Raw genomic sequence first — 25,019 nt, forward strand, 5'->3', positions numbered from 1 at the left:
TCAAAAAAAAAAAAAAAAAAATGTAAAAGTTGCTGGGCCCTGTGGCTCACACCTGTAATCCCAGCGCTTTGGGAGGCCAAGGCAAGCGGATCACCTGAGGTCAGGAGTTCAAGACCAGGCTGACCAACATGGCGAAACCCCATCTCTACTAAAAATACAAAAAGTAGCCAGGCATGGTGGCACGTACCTTTAATCTCAGCTACTTGGGAGGCTGAAGTAGGATAATTGCTTGAACCCAGGAGTCAGAGGTTACAGTGAGCCAAGATTGCACCACTGCACTCCATAATAGCTGCTTCAGGTGATTTTAGAGGTTATTGTTAGATAGGTGGAAGGGATCCCGCAAATTAAAGATAATATAACTCAACACATGTCTTAGTTCAGGCTGCCATAACAAAATACCATTAACTGGGTGACTGATATGATGGTTAATTTTGTGTGTCAACTTGACTGGGCTAAGGGATGCCCACAGAGTTGGTAAAATATTATTTTGGGATGTGTCTGTGAGGTTGTTTCTGGAAGAGATTAGCATTTTAATCTACATACTAAGTAAAGAAGATTTCACGCTCACCTACGTAGGTAGGAATCATCCAGTCCATTGAGGGCTGGACTTAAACTAAAAGGCAAAGGAAAGGGGAATTCCTTCTTTTCTTGAGCTGTGACATCCATCTTCTCCTGCCCTCAGACACTGGAGCTCCTAGTTCTCAGGTCTTCGTAATCCAGGATTTACACCAGTGGTGGTCCCTGCTCTGGTTCTCAGGCCTTCGGACTTGGACTCAATGATACCATTGGCTTTCCTGGGTATCCAGCTTGCAGGTGGCATCTCATGGGATTTCTTGCATGAGTCAAGGCCCATAATATATCTCCTCTTATACATGTCTCCACATATCCCATTGGATCTGTTTCTGTGGATAACCCCAATATAGCTTATAAATAACATACATTTATTTCTCAGTTTCGGAGGCTGGGAGTGTGAGGATAGGGTGTAGCATGGTTGGATTCTGTGAGAGCCCTCTTACAGCTTGTAGATTTCTGACTTCCTGTTGTAGAAAGAGCTGGGGGGCTCTCTAGGGTCCCGTTTATAAGGAGCACTAATTCCATTCATGAGGGCGCTCATGATATAATAACCTTCGAAAGGGCCCACCTCCTAATATCACATTGGGGGTTAGGATTTCAAAATATGCATTTTGCAGGGACATAAACTTCAGTGCGTAACAACCCAGGAAGGTCAGGAGACCTGTCCAAGACCACATACTTATTGGGTAGCAGTGTCAGAACTCACATTCCAGGCTCCGACCGCTAGCCCCAGTGTTCTTCCTGCAGGTATGCAGGGTTACAGAGAAAACCAGAGTAAAGACAGTTAACAGCCATGTGAGTATAGATTGGCAGGCAGCTGGGTAGAAAGTCAGGGGAAAGAGAGTTAATAACCAGTTGAGTTTAGGTTGGTGTGCACCTAGGTAAAAACCAGGGTAAAAAGAGTTAATGGCCGAATGAGTATAAGCTGGAGTGCTTGAGATGAATAAACCTGTGGTCCTGTAACATATTCAGCAAGTAAACATATTGTTCTCTTTTAATTCCATTAGTAAGTAAGTGAAAGGAGCTTCTTGATTCCCAATTTTACCTTTCTCTTGTCACCCTGAGTCTTGTCATCAAGACACAAAAGAGAACGTTTTTTTCTTCTTTTTCTGTTTTCCATTAGGTCTTCTTTGAAATAATTGGAAACTTTTTCTTAATACCTAATATGTATTTTTGAATCCTTCTTAAATGCCAGATTCTGTTACACATATTTAATCCTCAGAATATCCTATCAAGTATGTTCTATGATTTTCCCTAAGAGGAAAGCAAAGCTATAAGGTGACACAAGGTCCCCAAGGTCACAGAGCTAATTAGGTGGAGCTGGAATCTGAACCTCTTGGTTCATGAGATTTCAAGGCATGTGCTCTTAATCACTATCCTAAATTCTCCATATACAGAGCCATCAAAAGTCACAGTTATTTTTCTGATGCTTACCCGCACCCTGAGGCATAGTGATGATGAAGCCACCCTGCCCTGTCTCTGCTTCCTAAACTGTACTCTTCCCCACCTCCACCCCTTAATGAAGAATTACATTTCTTTATTAAGAAAATTAATGAAGATTTTCTTCATGTAGCCTTTTTTTTTTTTTTAATCCTGACACTGACTGAAACATGTAGCCTTATTGATTAAAAAAACAAAACAAAACAAAACAAAACAAAAACTGGCCAGGCATGACGGCTCATTCCTGTAATCCCAACAGTTTGCAGGGCTGAGGCAGGAGGATCACTTAGGGGCAGGAGTTCAAGACCAGCCTAGGCAATTGAGTGACACCCTGTCTGTACAAAAAAATACAAAAATAAGCTGGGCGTGGCGGTGCATGCCTGTAGTCTCAACTACTCAAAAGGCTGAGGCAGGAAGATTGCTTGAGTCCAGGAGTTTGAGGCTGCAGTGAGCCTGAGTGACAGAGTGAGACCCCGTCTCTTAAAAAAATAAAAGCAAAAATGCAAAAAACATCAAAACCAAATCTTGATTCAAATAGACATATTCCTAAAAGATTGTTTCTAAAATATAACACAAATTTCTAAAGTATTATTTCTCTGATTTCTCTGTAATAGTTTGCTCCATTAAAAGATAATGTGAAATTATTGGGTCTCCTTAGTATCTGTAGGCCAAATTCAGTTTCCCATGGTTATTTTCGATGACTGAGTTTGATTTCAGAGCTGAATCCCGATTTCAAAGGACAAAACTCAAGACCAGAAATTCCAAGCATCAAAGTTTTAAAAATCAAAACAGTTCCCTCTCATTCCTCAACCTTTATTATTTATTTTAGTATATTTCAGTCAGACCTCTGAGGACTATTCTATTAAATTTATTCTCCTGAATTATATAAAATGGGAAATATTAAGTCCAATGGGCTGTTAAAGCAATCCAGTCACTGGATTTCAGAAAAAAATAAAAATTATACAAAGTTCTTAAAATTATTTTATTACTATCCAGTATTTTTCCAAACAATTCACGACTGTTACCGCTCTTAATTAGTTCAGTACTTAACACCCTAAAGTATTGAAGAACCTGGAATTTGGCAAAACCCAAATCTATTTTCTAGGGCCTTAGCTCTCCCTTGTGTATAAAAACGGAAATGCAGCTTGCTAGAAAATTTTGCCCCAGTAAATCTGATGACCCAATTTTAAAAGTTAAAATGCCATTTGATAAAAGAAAAAGAGGTCCATGTTTACAAAGCTTCTCACATCTTACAGAAAAAGCAAGAAAAGATTTTAAATGACAAAACAAAAGCAGCCAAATATTACAAACATGATGCACATTATCCTTTAGAAAAAGGATCCCACCCACAAAAAAAAATCTTGCCAGTATAAAATAAAGTATTTTAGGGGAAAAGTGTATCTATGAGAATCACTAATGCTCTCAGCTGAAATAGAGCCGAGTGATTCCAGCCCCTGTCTGTGATTTCAGGCTGGGTCATACTTAATCCAGCCCAGAGGAGGCATTAGCTTGTTTGAAAGATTTCCAGGGAGAGAAAAATCCACAGCCCATCTCTTCATGCCTGTGAGGAAATATTTTATTTATCACTGTGTATTTCCATAGAATTTCAAATATCTTGTTCTTTAACCTCTCTTCATATTTTCCCCAGTTCTTTGTGACTAATTCACCATGGATTTGTCTGCCTTTTCCTGTGCAGAGTTTAGCAGTTTGGCTTACTGTGATGAGAGGCCAACTCAGAGAGCTTATCCTATATTTGCAGCTTGGTATTATATAGCTTTTTAAAGACACTAAATTCTCTTCAGATGTATCACATTTTACCTTACTGATTAGCACCTAATATTATAAATGTTAAGAATCTCTCATTTTTTTTTCCTTTATTTTTTGAGATGGAGTTTTGCTCTGTCGCCAGGCTGCAGTGCAGTGGTGTGATCTTGGCTCACTGCAGGCTCCACCTCCAGGTTCAAGTGATTCTCCCACCTCAGCCTCCTGAGTAGCTGGGATTACAGGCACCCGCCACCACGCCCAGCTAATTTTTGCATTTTAATAGAGACGGCATTTTGCCATGTTGGCCAGGTTGGTCTTGAACTCCTAGCCTCAGGTGATCCGCCCACCCCGACCTCCCTAAGTGCTGGGATCATAGGCGTGAGCCACCGCACCCGGCCTCATTTTGTTTCTTCTACTTTATTAAACTTTGGGAAGAAGAAAACCCCAAAATCATTTTAGTAGTCAGCAGACATGATGATGGGAACCTCATTTAGGCATGTTCACCATGGGAAGCTCAGGCTTTTACCTGGTGAAAGACTGCTCAAGGAAGAGGAGGGTGTTCTGTCTTTCTGCAAGGTTCCTTTTGAAATTCTATGGCTTCTAAAACTTGCTGTTATCTATCGCCCTATTTAAAGATCTAAAGAAGTAAGTCTCATCACCATCATTTACGTAGCATTTATTGGGGCCCAACTGCACAGGACATCACGAAACAAAGCGGTGTCTTCCCTCATCGCCAGGAGCTTATTCAGTATATCAAAGTGTCTACACATTCAGACATCAGGACCCCATAGTAGATGTATGATGCCGTAAGAAAGGTAACAAGAGACACCAGCAAATAGGAGAAACTTTTTAAAATTACAGTCTCAAGACATTGTGAGACAAAGGCATATTACTCTCCAGCTGGCTGGCAATTGCATATTATCCAGAGCACATAAGCTAGAATGCATTCCAATTATCTTCAAGTGCCGTGGGGCAAAAATCACTCACACAGCAATTAAATAAATTCAGGGATATCACTAAATGTTTTAGGGAAGGGAAGGATTCTGAAGTTGGCAGAAAGAGCAAAGGAACAGGAAGAATAGTAGAACAGGCATTCCAGAAACCACCCTCCAGCCCGCTTTCTGGCTCTGCAATCACCCCAATTTTGCAGAGCCCCTGGCTTAATAATGATGACTGCCTTATGGTGCTAGAAACAGCACAGCCAGTGTACACAGGGCTGACATTAAACCAGAAAATCCCGGCCCACTAGGCTTGTCAGAATTTAGGTAGATGGAATGCCTGCTCTCACACATAAAGAAGCAAATATATGTTCCCAAGAAATTATCAAGATGGGCCATTTATTGTGCATGCGCAATTATACATATTATATTTATATGTATAATATATATATGTATATATATGTATAATACGTATATACGTATATGTATCTATAATACGTATATATGTATAATATATACGTATAATATATACATATATGTATAATATATATGTATAATATATGTATATATGTATAATATATGTATAATATATGCATATATGTATAATATATATGTATAATACATGTATATATGTATAATACATACACATATGTATGTGTATATATGTATAATTGCACATGCAAATATATACATGTAATCTGTAATATAGCACTGTTATCACCTTGGGCACACCATGGGAAAGTTACAAAATTGTAATGGATGGAATATTTGTTAACCAGGTTAATATTCTCTTTCACACTTTCTAAAAGAGCCATCCCTTGTTCGGGAGAGTTACTCATTGCCTTGAGCAGAATTAGCACAAAGTTGGTACGCAAAGACAAAAATGACAACATCTTTGACTTCCAAAATAGGGTAGTGAATTCCCTTCACCACCTTTACAATCAAGAGCCAAACCTGGTGGACTGGGATTCTCATGTATCGCCTTAACCACTCGGCCACGACTACAAGGCCGAGGACTGGGATTCTCAGAATGGCACCAGAAGCCACAGCACATGGTGCTATCATTCAGGAACAGGAAGTTGCCACATGACAGGAAGGCAAGGAGGAGAGCCTTCTTCCATGGAGGAAACAGGAATTAAGAGGAAGAGAAGTAAGGTCAGGATTGAAGATATTACTACCTATTATATAATAAAGAATCTGTCAGGCTGGGCATGGTGGCTCATGCCTGTAATCTCAACACTTTGGGAGATGGAAGCAGGCAGATCACTTGAGCTCAGGAGTTCAAGACCAGCCTGGCAAATGGGGCAAAAGCCCAACTCTACGAAACATACAAAAATTAGCTGGGCATGGTGGCATGCACTTGTAGTCCTAGGTACTCAGGAGGCTGAGGTAGGAGGATTGCTTGAGCCTGGGAGGTCAAGGCTGCTGTGAGCCAAGATTACACCACTATACTCCAGCCTAGGGAACAGAGTGACATCCTGCCTCAAAAAAAAAAGAATTTGTCTGGTCTTTGTCCTGGGTTCCTGGCATGGAGTTTCTACATTTGACATCTTCATAGTGATAGGAATAACTTTGTTCTGATAATGAAGTGTCATGTGTGATAGGCCCCTAAATGGCTCTGGTGGGCACTGGTCACCAGAAAGACCAACCACATGACTACAGGTTTGGGGATTTGAGCCAGTCTGACCTCCAGGGAGGGCAGAGAGGCTGGGGAATGAGTTCAAGCATGTGGCCAACGATCCAATCAATCCTGCCTATACATTATGAAACCCCACTGAAAACTGCAGACATCAAGGCCCCAGTAGCACTTCCTGGTTAGTGAACACACCGATGAGCTGGAAGACTGATGGACGCTGACTCCACGAGGAGCAGGCAGAGGAGCCCAGGTTTCCTCCCAGACTGCATCCTGTGCTTCCATTCATTTGGCTAGTCCTCTTTTTTCAAGATGGAGTCTCGCTGTGTCGCCCAGGCAGGAGTGCAATGGCACGATCTCGGCTCACTGCAACCTCTGCCTCCTGGGTTCAAGCGATTCCCCTGCCTCAGACTCCCGAGTAGCTGGGACTACAGGCGCGTGCCACCACGCCTGGCTAATTTTTTGTATTTTTAGTAGAGATGGGGTTTCACCGTATTAGCCAGGATGGTTTCGATCTCCTGACCTTGTGTTCCACCAGCCTCGCCCTCCCAAAGTGCTGGGATTACAGGCGTGAGCCACAGTTCCTGGCCTAGTTCTCTTCATTTGTAAACTTCATAATGAATGTGAATCGGTTGCTAATGGCACTTTCCTGAGTTCTGTGAGTTGTTCTAGCAAATTATCAAGCCCAAAGGGTTCATGAGCCCCTGAATTTATAGTCAGTCAAAAGTGGGGGGGGCCTCGGGACCCCCAAAGTATGGCTGGTGTCTGCAGTCAGGGCAGTCTTGTTGCAGACTACGCCCCTTAACTTATGGAGTCTGTGCTAAGTCTGGCTAGTTTGTGCCAGCACTGAACTGCAGCTGGGTTGACATGCAATACTCCCCCTTCAGAATCCAAGCCTGGGGTGTTTGGAGGCAGAGACTGAGTGGAAAGGAAGAGAATGAGGCACTAAAACTGCTAAAGGTGGATTTATTGGAAAGCTAATGAAGCTTAGGCTTTAGGCCTCTCACTCAAAAGCTCCTTCCAAAGTCCTGGGAGGATCCCTCACTATGTGATCCCAAATACAGTTACATACTTTTATACGATTTGCAAACTTAAGACATTTTTGAATTGCTTTCTTTAAAAAGCTCCAGGACCCACCCAACCATCAGATTCTAGAAGCTTCAGGTTTGACAACCGCTAGTGGTGACTTAGCAACTGTTGAGGAAGGGGCCAGTTTCACTGCATCCTGCATGTTCTAGCACAGTGTGGAGAAATCAGTCAAGGAGACTTTGCAGACTTCCAAACAGAACACAAAAGAGCTAAGAGCACCATGAGGCCAAAGAGGCCAGGGGTCTTATGAGATGTGAGAATGCAGGACAGCTTCTAACTAGTGCCTGTGGCCAAGCTCCAGATTTCAACAGCACATGTCATCAAGGTCTCTAAAAGAATGAGATGAAACTAGCCACATGTAAAGACCTCCCAGGACAGGAGCAGACCAGCAGCTGTATGCTGGGATCAGTGGAGACCCATGGGGAGCAGGAGAAACAGGATGCTCGCCCCCAATGCCATGCTTAAACACATCTTTATCCAGATGCCATCTTGGAGAGGAAGACGCGATGGGAGCCCCCGGGGAAGAGAGAAACATCCCAGAATGTGAATGTTGAACTGACTACCACAAAAAGATGACGTTAACTTGAGACCAGCTAACACTAAGGACATTTAAGTTTCCTCAGTAGAAATAGGAATTTCAAAACAATGTAAAATACCTTAAAAAAAAAAAAAAACTGAACTGTGTTTGAAATTGTGATCCTCCTGATTAAAAACAACATTATGAATGCAGAAAAAAATTTTAAATTCCACCAACAAAACAGATTCTCTAAAGGACACTGTAGGAATTTTTAGCATGCCATGATTACAAAATAAAACCTGTTTTCAATGAAACCAAAACACCATTTGCAAAGAAACTGACCATAACACTTAAATTTAACCTAAGTGTGCTGAGGCAGGGATGGCTAAATATTCACCAAAATTTTGTTTTCCTGGGCTCACAGCCAGACCACATTTCCATCTGTTTTGCAGCTGGAATGGCCACATAACCAAGCTGTAGCCAATGGAATTATAACCATTGAGGCAGGGCCCATTAGACTTCCATACCCACTACTCCATGTTGTTTTCCCCACTTCCAGCTCAAGTGGATGGAGATGACCAAGCTGGCAGACGCTCTGTCAGCCTGGAGCCCTGAATGACTCTATGGAGAACAGCTGTCCTCACCCATCAGGAACACCTACCATGGACTTTCATGGAAGTGAGAAATCAACTTTTATTTATTTTTCTGGATAGGTCCATGGACAGGGCATGTTGAGGTCCATCTGTTGCAGCAGTGAACATTACCCACATCTATCTATACCCTTATCTGTCAATCCCGTGCTATTTCAATTTGGCAATTGATGGGCACTTAGTATTTGTACACAGAAGTCCTAAATTCTAACAAGATACAGAGCCAGCTTATCAACTAGTCAGGAAAGCAGGCAGGTTGGCAACTACCGAGAATATTAGGAAACTGTGACTGAAGGACAAGCAAAGAAATGTTAAGAGGACAATTAAAAGTGCAATTAATATTTATCTGTGAAGGCGCCACAGAGCGGGTAGCAATTGAATTGGGTCTTGAAGGAGGAGGAAAGTTCAAGAGAAAGAGGAAGGTAGAAAAGTTTAATCCAGACTGAACATGAGTTTGCAAACATTTTATCCATGGGGCTGTGACACTAAAGACAGAAAAAAATATTGTTCTGTTCACCCCAGGGAAAAGAATCAAGACATGTGAGGAGAAGCTACAAGGAAAGAAGATTCTATTCAAAGGGAGGAAGAACTATTAATCAGAGCTGACCACGAACTGGAGGGGCTACACAGACAAAAAGGTAGTTTTTCCTTTTAGGAATGGCCAGCCTCCTGGCACAGAGATTGCCGAGAATGTGATTTAAGCAAGGGATGGGAAGCTGTTCCATTCAACTGCCTTGCAGCTCTGCGATGCTATGTATCCTGGATGCCTCTGCCAAGCAGGCTTTGTACAACATTGCCAGGAAAAAGAAGAATTATTTTAGCCCTCTTCCAGCATTTCTTACACAACGGTCCTTGCCAAACTCCCTTTCAAGGCCATGTTGGCTGGGTTCACGCAATGTGTTAAATCATAAGCCAGTAGAGAACATCTCTTCACATCCAGGCCCATGAGAACCCCTTCAATATCATTTTATCATCAAAAAAGCTTAACAGGCTGATATTAAACAGGATTGCTGCTGGTGAACACCAAAGACAGGAAGCATCTACTTTGAATTCTTAGGCCATAGGGCATGTTGCATCCATTGCAAGTCCTCGTTAATAGCAAGTTGCCAGTTTCACACCAAATATGGGCATGCAGTTTTCAGAAGATTAGATTACAAAAAGATATGTTACAATAAAACTGTTTTGAGAACAGTTTCGTCCTTCTTGGATGACTTAGTATGTTGCAAGGCATTTTAGAATTACAATGATAAAAACCAATTTTCACAGTGTAGTTTTGAAAAACAAACTAATTTTCCATGTTTAAATGTGCATGCTGTAGATAAAAGGAAGTCTACTAGATGCGCTAAAAAAAGAAACGCTCTCCTAACTGCTGATAAGTTAGTCACTTTCCCTTTCCTCTTAAGGTTGTACTTTCGTTTTCACACTCACTCACTGAGTCTCTATGCTAGACACTGTGCTAATCATCAGGGATAGAAACGGAATGAAAAAGAGAAACAAAAACAGGTATCTTAAACTGGAAAACTTCCTGAGATTCATAATGTTGTTTTTCTTAAGGCCAATTCCCAATGATTATTTTAAAAAAGTAAGTTCAGCTACATTCTTGCCCAATAAACAAGGTTATTTTGCTTTTAATGTCTGGAGAGTAAACATATCAAAGCTTAGCTTTAAAAATTTCGCCCAGCCTGGCACGGTGGCTCATGCCTGTAATCCCAGCACTTTGGGAGGCCAAGGCAGGTGGATCACCTGAGCTCAGGAGTTTGAGACCAGCCTGACCAACATGGTGAAACCCCGTCTCTACTAAAAATATAAAAATTAGCCGGGCGTGGTGGCATGCTCCTGTAATCCCAGCTACTGGGGAGGCTGAAGCAGGAGAATCACTTGAACCCGGGAGGCAGAGGTTGCACTGAGCTGAGACCACACCATTGCACTATAGCCTCAGTGACAGACAGAGACTCTGTCTCAAAGAAAAAAAAAAGGTTGGCCCAGATTATTATTGTCCCATCTGCTGTAATAATACTCCAGGTACTCAATTTATTGCTTAAATAAAAGTTTTCCCGAGCTCAGAAATATGTATTAACCAAAAAACTCTTCATATTATAGAATGAATCCTAATTACATAACTATAATCTCAATAGTGAAAGAAAGAAAATTCATAGAATCATATTCTGAGATCACTGGAATATTTGACTGGATACAACAAACTAATCACACAAATGTTCTATTTTATAGACAACTGTTCAACCACAAATAATGGGCAGTGCTTTTCAGAATCACAGGCTCCCATCTTTTTGAAATTCAGGTCACATCCCTCTCATCAAACAACATCCTGAGTAATTCACATCTCAAGTGGTGACCAGACCTGTTCGCCTTTGATATCTAATCTCAAAATTCTGCCCACTGCCTTTCTACCCACCTACCTACTTAAAACCTGGGTCCTAAAATCCGTTTCACAAAGCTTGGGAACTGTATTCCCTTTGGATAAAACAAACAACTCCCCAAAGCTTTTGTTTTGCTTGGTTTTTACCCAACTACACTTACTATTTCCAGCATGCATTTACTGGCTGTGTCTGGAATGTACGTCCCAGGTTGCTGTGCCTTTCTAGGTACTAAGTCTACTCCCAAAAATGGGAAGTTGAGCTAACCCTTCGAATGGAACAGTCACCCGGGCCTCAGGGTTCACACACGCGACTCCTAAGAGCATTTTGATATTTCTGTGCTGCCCAAGGAACATTCTGAGATTTCAGTCCTCAGTCAAAATGAGAAATCACAATTTTCCAAAGGGAAAACAACATAAACAAACTCCCGAATAACATTTCCAAGCATCAGTGACCAGAGTCCCAGGCTCTAGTCTGTGTTTGTGATGGACAGATCAGATCAAGCCGAAATCGAGCATGCAGACACATAAGCCCCCACCGATTCGGCGCTTTCTAACCAGCTGTGTGTCCTGCATAGCTACGTCACCTCTCTGGGCCTCAGTTTCTTCATCAAACCAAGCAAGTACAAAGGCACCTTCCAGCTCTAAAAGTACTACGGGTCTACAGAATAACAACACAGTTAGAAAACTCTGCTATCCCTGAAAGATCTGTGCAGACCTTGCAGAAGTAAAACCTCGATTAAAGACCATGAAATGAGGGGGAACAATTAAAAAGATCTCTAAGGTGCCCTTCCACATTTTGATTCTCAGTTGGAGAGAGTGAGGCATGACCAGGCGATTGGTCATAAAACATTTGTGGCTCTCATAGCTCTCATAATCCTGTGCTTCCAACGGCCAATTTTGCTCTAGCAAAAAATTCTGCACATTTTTTCCAAGCACTGCCTCGAAATGCAGAACGACTTTATCTTTTCATGCACCAGCAGAATGACTTTATGCAACAGCAGAATGACTTTATCTTCTGTGTTCAAGAGCCCCTTGCCTTTGATTGCGAACTCAGCCTCCTCAGAAAATTCCAGCTCTAGGCCCCTGGTTTCTCCAAGCCACCAAAAACACTCCACCTGGTGAGAACAGGTTGGAAACGCCACGCTTACCCTTAGCCACTGCTTCTCCGTGAGGGCGTCACTGTAGTCCACGTCACGGCGCTGGCGAGACCCCCTCCCAAATATTTTCTCCTCCTCTTCTTCACAGGTGAGCCTCTCTACTTCAGCGTCATCCTTAATGATCCAGGAGGGCAGCTCGTCTTCCTCCATTAAGCGTGGCTTGCGTTTCGGGTTCCGGGCATCTTCTCTCCGCCGGTCCATGTCCATCCGCTGGAGACATTAATAAGAGGGTCACCGAAAACCAGGGCTTCTGTATGGTGTAGACTTTACAGTACTACACAACTTCCCCAAGTCACTTCCTATGGCTGCAGGGTCCCTTTCAACCTCTCTCATCCTGGTTGAGTTGTTCTAGCTCATCCCTAAATATCTAGGGAGAGATTCCATTAGGTAAAATCCCGTCCCTTTCTCTGTACTCATCTTTTGAAAGTTATTCATACATTTAAAAAGTACTCTTAAAGAATTTCCTTTTCTTAGTATGTGTGTGTACAAAGCTTCCTCTTTAAAGTAATAGTGGAAAAATTCAAATTGGGAATGCATTTTAAAAATATGACCTTTTGGCTATACAACTCATTGCTTCCCTGGAAGAAACTTATTCTTTGAGTAAAGAAAAGAAAGATCTTTAAGAAAGTTTCCTTTTACTCAATAGGGCTTGTGCTTTGAGTTGAACAATCAGCAATAAAAAAAAGGCGACCCAATGTATCAGTACAGAATAGCTACCCACAGTTGGACTGTGGAAGAGACATAAATGGTTTCACTAGTCCATTGGCCATGAATATACTAAATTTTCAATACCTCACGGGCACTGTGGGAGGAATGCTCTTGAATTCTTTACATTTTAAACTCTGTGCTCTTATGAAAATATTATACCACAGACAGAGCTCAGAGGTAATCGCATCCCAGGTGATATAGTTTAAGTGATATGGCTTCCTTTCAGAGCCTTCAAAATGCCCACTTCCCCACCTTCTCTCTTTTTAATAATCCAGTTCACTTGTAAATAAACTAAAGGCCACATACTTGGCTTTACTCTATAACTAAACAATATGGTGGATTTTTAAAAAATAAACTGCCATTACATTTACAAAGACGTTAGTTATGTATAAATATAAACACTAGCTAGATGTGTCATTTCCACAAGGAAATGGACCATCAATAATTGTTATTTACCTTTTCCCTCTTCCTTTGGTTCTACCGTACTGAAATCGGGATTCAATAAAATGTTTTCCTAAAAGCTAAAGCTGATAAAATGTAAATGAAATAGCTACGCAAACCCAAATATGACCTCTAGAACCTATTTTAAAATTAGTGGTCAAAGCTCTTTAAACTATACTTCTTCCACATTTTTGGAAGTCATTACATTTCAAGAATCTGGTAGGCTTGGGATACGGGTGAAGTCCCATTGGTTGATAAATGTGGGCACCCTGCTCTGTCATGTGCTATAATTAGCTCATGATGCTTAATCCTGTCTTCTAATGCTTTGGTATCAGAAGTGGATCCACCAAACCTTCGTAATTGGCACACAGAGGTTGCCTTGTTTACAGCAGTATCTAAAGAGGGGCTTCATTAGACAATCTCCTAATAGTCATTAGATAGCTAATAAGAAAAAAAAAATTTTGTTAATGTCCTATACTGAGATGACAAAATATTGCCATTTCAATCTTTGGTTTTACTGCTACTATTATCTACACCAAAAAAAAATAGCCTTTGAGGTATGTTTAATCAATATATTTCTATGGGCATTATTATTGCTAATATATTTGTCCACAATTGAGAAAATAAATCTTTTCTGATAGAAAAGTAAATTATGCATTTGTTTCTTTTTTCTTTTAGGAAAGGTAGATTCGATTAAATAAGATAAGCTTAAAGTCTTAATAACTGCATCTCTCCCTAGAGATTTGTACCCACAAAATACCAATATAATTAAGTCAACATTAAGGCAAAAGTCAAACTTACTAGTTACTTTGTGAATAATTGGTCTTGAGATCTAATTATAAACCTTATGCTTACAAGTACAATTAGTTTTAAAAGTGCTTTTTCCCTTTGTAGAGAACATAGCATCTAAAAGCTTAATGTTTGTATGTTAGCAAAATGTGTCAAATACATATCTTGAGCTGCCAAAGATCTTTTTGGTAAAATTCCTAAGTAATTGGTATAAAAGATAACTTTTTCTGAAGTTACATTTTTAGAAGGAGAAAGCAAGACGTAATTTTTTAAAAAGGCTTTATTTTAAATAAACTATCTGCTTATCATGTGTAAACTAGTGTCTATGATATAAAATCAAATAATAAGTTTGCATTAATTTTATAGAGAACTCATTCTTTTCTAATAATGGATAAAGAGTTTAAATATTTAAAATCCAAAGATTTATTCTAGCTCACATTCCATTCTTGTTTCTCACCAAACTTTTTAATCTGTAGCTGGCAGAGATTCAAATTTTATTTCCTGCCCCCAAGTGGAGGTGCCTAAGGAGGCCAGTGGATTAGAAGAAACTAAACCAAACCTAAAATCTGTCTAATCCTCAAAATAGAAGCCAGCCTTTAAGAAACAAGCAGGAGGCCGGGCGCGGTGGCTCACGCTTGTAATCCCAGCACTTTGGGAGGCCGAGGCGGGCGGATCACGAGGTCAGGAGATCGAGACCACGGTGAAACCCCGTCTCTATCAAAAATACAAAAAAAATTAGCCGGGCGTGGTGGCGGGCGCCTGTAGTCCCAGCTACTCGGAGAGGCTGAGGCAGGAGAATGGCGTGAACCCGGGAGGCGGAGCTTGCAGTGAGCCGAGATTGTGCCACTGCACTCCAGCCTGGGGGACAGAGCCAGACTCCGTCTCAAAAAAAAAAAAAAAAAAAAAAAGAAACAAGCAGAAAATTCACAAAATCAAAGTGCCTACAAAAAGTGTTCCCTAGCCAGCCTCACCTGTGTTACAAGCCTGTTCTTTGAGTGGTAAAATAGTACCAAGTTAAAAGAAGGCTGTGCCTTCCAAGACATTCAGATTGTTTCTCAGGTTTTCAATTTCTACAAATAGCCCAAAAGTAAGGCAGGAAAGTACACTTACCCCCTTACTTCAGGGCTGCCGATGGAATTCTCCATTTCTGGGCCTAATCTAATTTGTATAATGGCAAGCAGCTTGTCCTCTCCAGTGTCTTGAGAGTATCTGAGGCTTTAGCAGTGCTGAATTATTGCCTAACAGTGATCAGCTGAGGGCCTCTTGCTTGGGTGTTCCCCAGTAATCTGCCTTTTAATTAGTTCTTCAAGGAGAGAGAGGATGTCTATTTCTGATGTGTATCTTTAACCTCCCTAAATAGAGAATATTGTAATCTCTGATTATGCTGACTAAACAGTGTGAGTTAAGAAATCTAGATTTTATGAGTGCCCTACACTGACCATGCTGTTAAGTCTTTCTTACTACCATTCCTCTCTGAAATAGCTTTACTTGGGAAGGGTGGTTCATTTCGGGCACGGAGGGAGAAAGGGAAGTGCATATTCCAGTTTAGGAGTTATTCCCACAGCTACCTGAATTTTCCTGAGAAAGAATTATGTACTTTTTATTGTGGATCATTATATACAATCAATGTTCCCAGAAAAAGTCACACACACAAAACCCCAAAATAACAAAAGCGTCTCCAAACAGCTAGAGTTCCATTCTGTCTAGGCTAAAAAGGTGGAGATTGCAAACCCTGTGGATCATATTTGGTCCACAGTTGTGTTTTGTTTGGCATGCAGTGTTACATAATAACTTAAAAAGTTGAATTTAGTTGCAGCATTTTAAAATCTAGAGATCACATATAAAAACCTAGACTTCCAGCCCCCCTTGAAAACTGGTCATTTCTGGAGATACAGGTCTCATATTTGTACCTTGCAGCTCTGTCCCCCCATAGACAAAGCATCTCCAGTACACCTACCTCTGCCCACTTGCTTCACACATGCAAATTACTCATGTAAGATCTGATGGCACTCAAATTTGAGACCTCTAACTTTAGGGTTCTGCAGCATTCAACCACCAAAGTTGTGGTCTATATTTACTCCCTCTGTAATCAGTCTTCGATGAAGATGAAAATGATTGAAGATACTGGAGGGAAATCCAACTGGCTTTGATCTTTAAATGAAGGCTACACCTTTAGGCACACCTTGAAGGTTCCCATTCATTTAAGCAGGCTCTCGTCAACAATTTGAAGAGGCACACCTGTGTTGTTTTAGCTGTTGTCCACCTATCTCCCTAAGGAGCATGTTGCTTTGATCCTGTAAGGGCACTGTTGTAAGTTCCAATGCCTATAGGAGCCAGGTAGGCTTCCTTAATGACATTGGCCTGGGATTAGAAAGGAACTGGGAGCAGGAGGGGGTCTGTGGTAAGCTGCAGACCGTGAGGCCTGTCCAGAGAGTGCAGCTGCTACTCAGCCCTGGCCAACTGTTTCCACACAAAGATGCGGGCCTGGTACTGCCTGATCTCATTTTTCAAGAGAAGCCAGAAATCAGGGTTCTTTTTTATGTTGGCAATGAATGGGAAATTTTAAAAAACGCTGCGTGGGCCAAACAAAATATGTCTGCAGGCTAACTCCAGCCAGTTTGCAGCCTCTGAACTGAAGGAAAGGCATAGGCTTTACGAATGAAGTTCTGCCAGGCAGGCAGGCTCCAGACATTCTGCTTAACAGAAAAAGGGGCAGAGGAATAAAGCATTTGTTTTCATGATTTTCTGTAACATTACCATAAAAAGGTCAAATTCTTCTTCTCGTCGAGCAATCATTTGGTTCAGAGTCTCATCGTCCGGTACTTCATCTTCTTCCTGGGGTTAAAAATAGTGATTTAACAGGTTTTAGGAGAGAGGCTGGACTGCTGGGGCAAGGTACAAACAAATAAGTGATCTGTCCTCCAGACCAGAGGGGTCCCATTTCTCAAGCCAGAAAGAAAAGGGAAGGGGTTGCTGGATTTAGTACTTGCCATTATTATTTTACAAGCTATTAAAACCATCTTCCCAGAGCAAAATCTGTTCAGGGAGGAAACTGTGGTGCACTATAAGAAATATGAGTTCTCCTGGGTGTGTATCTTGATTCTGTTCCTTTAAAACAAGTTACTTAATGTCTCCCCACTTCGTGACCTCATTGGTCATATGGGTATGACATCTACTTCATACGGGGATGTAAGATTTTAATAAGGAAATCCATATGAAACAGTACCTAACATTAATTCTTTTAATTCCATTTACCTTATGCCAAATATAAATGCTTATTTTCAAATCCTTACAAAAAACACAAGTATGTGAAACCTTGTTACTAGGCACTAAGACGATAAAAATCACATATATGTGCCAAATATATAGCCTTTTAAGTGTGCTTAATATATTTCTGTGGGTATTATTGTTAATGATTGGAGCTATGGATGGGATAACTAAAAAGGTATCAGTAGCGAAATAAACTCTCAAAATTATACTTAATTAAACTAATTTAAATGAAGTAGAGAAAGCAATTACATATGGGCTAAAATTTTCATTTTATATTATGTCAAACAAAGGTACATTATCTCTCTGCTAATTCCTCAGAAACCAACAGTTCTCGGGATTTTCAGCAATGTTACGGGATGACTTCCACACTTTTAAAAAATGATTCTAAAAGTTGGGCATATGCTACAGGACTTCTCTTCCCAAATTATTTTTATCATATGCTGAGTGGGCTTGTTAAAAATCAAACGCGGAATTTCAGTGTATCAGCCGAGGGAAGAAAGGGGAAAACACAGAACTTCAAACATCCAATTTCACAAACTGTATGTTCAAAAAGAGGCAACTTGTTTTAGAGAAAGAGTATGAGTGTACTAGCGGCTCAAATGAGACGGCTATGTCGGCTCCCAAGATAACGTCTTTCGCACTGCAGGAACTTAATAAGTGTTAGAAATGAATGCAGTCCAATAAAGTAAAAAATCTACAATTCAAGATAATAATTATTTCTGAAAAATCTTCTAGTTTGCCTCCAGATGAATCAAAGTCAATTTGTCTAAATATTACATTTCATCTGATAAGGACACAGACTAGCTGGGAGTGGGTTCAGACTTCACAGTACAAACTATCTGGTAACGTCTCCTCTGGTGAACAGATGTCCCGCTTCGCCTACTTTCTCCCTAGAACCACACATTACCCTCTCATCACCTGTACAATGAGGGGCTCAGACAACCGCATGCCCAAGATGAAAAGATTCTCTTGGAAAGTGCCCGTTTATGACCTTCATGGAAAACCAAATAGCTGGAAGTGCTCAATGCATCTTCCTGGGTTCTCCGTGCCCCAGTACTTCATGGTCACATCAACCATGGTGATGCCAGCCTATGTTGTCCTGATCTTTCAGAACCAGAGTCTTTGACTGCAGTCTCTGAGTGTTTTCAAACATCTTTACATCAGGACACAGGCTCCCCTGAAAATGGTAACATTTTTCTGACACACTGGCAGCCAAGAAGGGACAGGGAGCCTCAGCAACGCTGCTCACAGCTAGCCTTGCTGAAAGGACAACTGGGAGGGGAGTGCACTTCAGGCCCCATCTGGCAGCCCTCGGGCCCAGGAGAGATCAGCATCTCCCTGCGGCTTAGGAAGGCTGGAAAACTCCAGGCTTCCTTGATTCTCAACCAGATCAGGTGCTATTTTCACAAGGCCTACACAAAACAAATAAGCAAAAATGTAGTGAAGACGACTGGCTAAGTGTCAGCTCCGCTCATATCTGCTTTGTCACAGTATAGATCATTCGTCATATTGTTTTTTTGGAAATGTGCAAGTGTATAAACAACAACAAAAAAATCACCTGACAATTTGACTCCATATCTGTATCAAATATTCAATTTCTAGAATCAGAAATGATAAATTATTTGAGATAAAAATTTTTTAAATGTGTGTGGATAGTGAGCGCCTGTGCATATGTATTTTTTTAATCATTTTCATGAAACTCAGTGGATAGCTAATCAAAAATATAAGACCGACAAATTAGGAGGCATAATACAAAAGTGCTCTTCAATTTGCAAATGGGTTCATTTCAGGATTCCTTTAAATATCAAGCTTTACTTCACATTTAGATTCATTTTAGAAAAAAAAAATATACAGACAGTCTTTGGCTTTACAACGGCTAGACTTAGGATTTTTCGACTTTATAATGGTGCAGAAGGGATGCACATTCAGTACTCCACTAGACTTAAGATGGGGCCATGTCCTGATATTTTCAACTTATGATGGGTTTGTCGGGATGTAACACCATTGTAAGTTGTGGAGTATTTGTCTATAAGACTTTTAAAAGACTCAGGTTCATAATTTATAGAAGAATGCAAAAAACACATATCCTATTTAAGGCAAAAATCAAATAATACATGCAATGAAAACAGTATTCCACACAAATATGTAAGGTAGACTTACTCTTCAATTTATAAGTATGGGCACACACAAAAAATATGTTCAGCCAGTTTTATGATAAGGACTTCTGCTGATATTCTGTAGTTTGCTACACTATATACATATGTTTAAAAATCTATTTCAAATCCATTTTGGAATGAATATTTATTATAAAATTACTAACGCTGGCAATCTAAAAATAATACAAATGACAACTCAACATTCCCCTAATAAAAACCTAATCGATGCATTCTTCATACAACCCTGACAAATAAAGGCTGTTTAACCAGTATTTTTCCCAACCTTCAGACAGCTCTTAAAGAAAAATTTAAAGCAGAGGTTAAGGTCATGCTTTCCAAGAGCAAGTATAGCTAAATGTGCAGAAGATGGCTGTGAAGGTTTGTCCTACAAACATGTTGAAGCTCTGTGATCCCTGATCAAAAGGCAAAAGAAACAGAGGGCTCTGGAGGATGAGAGAAAGCAGCCCCCTTCCATTTATGTCTTGTCTCGTCCGGCTGATTTTGTCCCTGAAGTATCCTCTCTGCAGTTCTGCATCTGCCCTACAGAAGGCAGCACTGATGGTACAATAAAGCAGCTGGTTTTACCACCCTGGGAAAAAGGAGGGAGCACCCACAGGCCAAGCCTTGAGGTTCCTCTAGCAATAGCTCTTAAGACACTCATTTTGGATAACTTTCAGAGGCCTTCTGTGGTTGAGATCTAAAACAGCAGTTTATTTCTTCATTTTCATTAATGCCAGCCTAGGAAGTTTTTTAAACAAAGGGATTATTCTTAGTCCTTCAGAGACAAAAGGCCACTGTTTGATTTCATAAACTTGGGGTTTTCTGTAATACCTCATTTTCCTCTTCATGCTCCAAGATGGCCTGCAGGAATGCCCTCCGCTCGTGGCTTGAAGACTTTTGGTCAAACATGCCTGCCTGGATCACTTTCTGATCCACGTTCAGCTTGTATTTTGCGGCCGCGAGGATCTTTTCCTCCACGCTGTTCACGGTACAGAGCCTCAGCACCCGGACCTCGTTCTGCTGCCCGATGCGGTGAGCTCGGTCTTGGGCCTGCAGATCCTGTTTGGGGGGTCAATATGCTATGAGGACTGAGATGCCTGGCATAGGCATCCAAAACCAGACCCCACCCCAGAGGGAAATATGGAAGGGTTCTGTATTTCACCTTCACTAAGGTAAGATTTTGCTTACATTTTAAAAATACACAAGCTACGTTTGGAAAAATTCAATGTCATTCCTAGTTGAAGAAAACTGGGTTTCAATTAACCAAGCCAAATGAAATACATCTCAGGTTTTGAAACCCAGGTATCATATTGTTTTTTGTTTTTTGTTTTTTGTTTTTTTTTTTTTTGAGACGGAGTCTTGCTCTGTCGCCCAGGCTGGAGTGCAGTGGCGCAGTCTCGGCTCACTGCAAGCTCTGCCTCCCGGGTTCACGCCATTCTCCTGCCTCAGCCTCTCCGAGTAGCTGGGACTACAGGTGCCCACCACCACGCCCGGCTAATTTTTTTGTATTTTTAGTAGAGACGGGGTTTCACCGTGGTCTCGATCTCCTGAGCTCGTGATCCACCCGCCTCGGCCTCCCAAAGTGCTGGGATTACAAGCGTGAGCCACCGCGCCCGGCCTGTATCATATTGTTTTCATCTGTCTCTAGGTTCCCTATCAGATTTAGTCCATATCTAAAACATAAAACAAGACACCAATGTCCAAAGTCAGAATTATGACTTACATATCACCTACAACTAACCTTAAGTTGCAAGAAACGCCTTTTCTTTGGTGTGATGTGTTGAAGATTATTTTAAAAATATCACTGAGCTGTTGTACATTCAGGTATTATACATACATACATCTTACCACACACACACATACACACACAGTGATTTCTCAGGTAGTCAATTTCCTAGAACCTAACCTTATCAAAGACTCGGTCTTCAATTTGGGGAAATCAAAAAAGGATTGCTAGTTGGGTAGTCAACTGTTGAACTTTTGGGGACAGAAATTTGTCACTACCTATTAAAAGTGTTAAAACTGTCTATGTCTCTGACTCAGAAATATCAGTTCTGGAAATGTATCCTAAACAAATAATCATAGATATGCACAAAGATTTAGAAATAAGGACGTTACCTTCTCAGAATAATTTATTATCTCTAATGGCTTTTTTTTTTAAAAAAGAATTAAACATTCAACAATAATGAATTGGTTAAATATAGTATCCTGCTATATGTATGTATCAACAAAGTATCATAAAAATTATATTGTAGGAGATTTAATGACATAAGTGAAAACAAATTAAAAAGAACCGTGTGCATTCTGATCTTCCATGTGCAAATTTATCTATATGAAGAAAAAGGAGGACAAACACCAACATGCCAACAACATAAATCTCCAGGTGAGATTATAGGTGTTATTTCATTGTCTTCACTTTGCTTACATTTTGCTTTTTTTCTGCTTTAAATGTTACTCATATATTAATAAGAAAAAAGCTTTAATGAAATCTTTAAATATAAACCTTCATGAGCCCGTGAAGCAGAGTTACCTAATTTTACAGTTACATAATAAAAACTCCTTGGCATGTGGCTTTTATTCACTGTGGTCCGGTGATGTTATCTGGGCCGATGCTAATTAGTTGTTTACACATGTCTCCCATTAGACTGTATAGATTTTAGGGCAAAGGTCTGTTTTCTGTATCCCACATCCCTGGCACCATAGTTTGCAGAGAGCTGATGTTCAACAGCTGTAAACCCGTCTTCTTGACCAGACAAGTCTCCTGGTCACCTGTTGTAGCACAAGAAGGCAGCAGGCAAAAGGCTGCCCTGGAGATTTGTTTTTGCTGCAGGGACCTTTAAAATTAAGTAGCCAATTAGGCAAAACTTTTTCCTCAGCAGATATTTGAATAAGTTAATATAAATATCATAGTGCTAAGCCATGAAAACAGCTGGGACCCAGCTATATTAGATTATTTTCTAAAGAGGAGAATGTTAAGGTGGATCATTCAAATCCAAAGGGGACAAAAAACTCTAAAACACCCTAAAGTTCCTTTTTAAGCTTTTAGTTCAACCGTCCCTCTCAACGCATCTTCACCAGACCTGCTAACAGCAGTCAAGATGACAAGCTCTGTGTCATCAAGCTTTTCACTATCTCCTGGAACAGAGGCCAACAGTCTCTAAAATGGGCGCAATAGTAAACATTCTATGCTGTCTGGCCCAGAAGCAAAAATTGAACAACCGTTCTCACCAGAAAGCTGATACTCTTTTTCCCCACCATTTTCTAATTTAAACTTTAAAAAGTGAAAACCATTCTTCACCTGTGGGGGTGCAAAAACAAGTGGCAGGTCAGACCGAGCCCATGAGTAGCAGATTGCTGACCCTTGTCCAAGAAGATGCTGGCAAAACCACAAAAATACTAATTGCAGGGGGCAGCAGAATATGAATAGAACAGGTGAGGAAGCAGGACACATGGACAACATACGAACAAGGTAAGACATTACAGAATCCTTGGGAATTTGCTGCAATTAGTTTTGTTTGGTGGTGGTAGCAGTGATGTGTGTTTGTGTGTTTCAGATCACCCATCTAATTGGAAGGTCACAAAAGCTAATATTTCTAGGCTGGAGAAGTTTAATGAAATGTAAGCTTGAGTCTCTAGGCCAAAATGTGGGGGAAAATATTGTGACAAAGAAGTGCTGTAATTATTGGATGGATTACTCAATATTTCTGAAGTCTCAATTAGGAGGTCTGAAACTTCATCACACTGACTTAGGTCTGATACTACTTGAAGCTAAGAGCCTGGTCTGAGAAGAGGGTCTGCAAGCTAAATGTGGCTGACCATTCCGTAACAGCAACACAGCTGCAGCTCCGTGGGTAAAAAACACAAGTACCAACCCATGTTTCTAATCAACAGTTTGGAAATGAGAGTCTTGGCAACCTGGAGGGATTTCTTTTTGTTAATTCCACCATCATGAGTTCTGTATTTGCTTCTGGGTAGGGTCCTCAATCAGCAACATTAAGGCCTCTGTCAACCTATGTCAAATAAATCCCCTATTTTCACCAATGTGCCTTAATTTTGATTCAACATGATAATGCATGCTTACAGAAATTTTTCTTCAATGCATGCTGAAATTAACCTGATAAAAAACCTCCACAATTTTCATTTTGGGGGCTATGCAATCTATATGCAAGGGTGCAAGGTAGAAAGAGCTCAAACCCAGTATTCAAACTGAAACCTAAACAGACATGGGTGTGAATGATCCTGGTGGGGTGTTCATGAGCAAGCTAACATTGACTGGTTTCCTTATGTAGAAGATATTTTGACGATTACTTGAGGTGAGGTATGCAAAGTGCCTAACAATATTTAGTAGAGTTCTGTACCTTTTAAATGAAAACTCAGATGGATCTTTATCACTATAAAATCACTGATTCCCGAAAAAGAAAAATTTGACCAAACTAATGGTCATGTTCAGTGACAGACGAAAAATCTGGTCAGCTCAGTTTATTCAATCAGGTGGAAGCGAATCTACCTATGGCAGCTAGAAATACTTGCAGAGGCCAGTGTGAGTAACCTGTTGTGAATTCCACCAGAGAAAATCTGGGATCCTGTGTTTTGCTGCCGAAGCTTTAGTTCACATGTAGTTAAGAGGGAACTATTTCATGTTACTGCAATTTACTTTGATTCTAGAGTTCAAAGTTTTTAACAGAGCTAGAGAGAAAGAACGAAAAAAAAAAATGAGAGGCGGGGTGGGGTGGAACATCATACAGATGTCCCAGAGTTATTTTCCATGTTAAATTAGCATTTCCTGGAACAGTGGCTTTTAGAATTTATACTGTGCCAGTGAAGGTAAACATCTAAGAGTCGGTGGAAATGCTTACCTCCGAAGACAGAATACGAGCAAACTCTCCATTCACCTATAGATAGTCCTCAGTACTTACGTACCAGCAAGGATAATCTAAACATCCAATCACATTGAGCACACCAGGAGGAGAGGAGTCACATCACGTCTTCCTTCCTCCCCCTTAGATACCCAGCCTAGCTCAGTGCCTGCTGCATAATTCAGACACTCAATAAATGTTTGTGGAACAAATACTGAATCCATAATGCTAAAAAGGAAAACTGCAGATCTCTCACATCAATATGAATTCTACCTGAGCCTTGGAATGAAACATTTTCATATATTTATAAAAATATGTAACCATATTTCCTGAAGACTTAGAACTAATACATTCTGTGCTGGTGGCTCCCAATCCTTTTCAAGATCAGAAAATTTTAATAGTCGCTTTAATTTATTCACCTACAGAGAACGGTAAGTACATGCAGTGCCCCAGTGTTGGTAGTTTGGGCCTACAGTTAAGTCTTTAAATCAGTGCTCCTCATCTGTATGAGAATCTATTTTAGAATCTCCTGGGAGCGCTCAAAGGAAGCACCTAGCTCCACTGAATAAGAAAACTGGGGTGGGGTGTAGGGAACAGAAAGCAGGCACGTATATTTTTTAAAAGCTCCCTTATAATTCTAATGTACCCCTGAATGCAATTT

At 40.6% G+C, this 25,019-nt stretch overlaps 1 protein-coding gene across 9 annotated transcripts in view; it reads right to left on the bottom strand.

Moving 5' to 3' along the window:
* The window catches only part of SMARCA2 (SWI/SNF related, matrix associated, actin dependent regulator of chromatin, subfamily a, member 2), a 182,490-nt gene that overhangs the window by 58,640 nt on the left and 98,831 nt on the right, over window positions 1-25,019 (bottom strand). For all 9 annotated transcript variants that reach the window (XM_032138939.3, XM_058431519.1, XM_032138930.2 and 6 more), the window contains 3 exons: window positions 20,334-20,561; window positions 16,834-16,911; window positions 12,130-12,348 (listed from right to left, as the gene is read on the bottom strand). In XM_032138939.3, the coding sequence (XP_031994830.1) occupies window positions 12,130-12,348; window positions 16,834-16,911; window positions 20,334-20,561 (525 nt within the window). The remainder of the gene's footprint in view (window positions 1-12,129; window positions 12,349-16,833; window positions 16,912-20,333; window positions 20,562-25,019) is intronic.

The sequence above is a fragment of the Hylobates moloch genome, unplaced genomic scaffold, assembly GCF_009828535.3.
Source record: "Hylobates moloch isolate HMO894 unplaced genomic scaffold, HMol_V3 SCAFFOLD_19, whole genome shotgun sequence".
NCBI lineage: Eukaryota > Metazoa > Chordata > Mammalia > Primates > Hylobatidae > Hylobates > Hylobates moloch.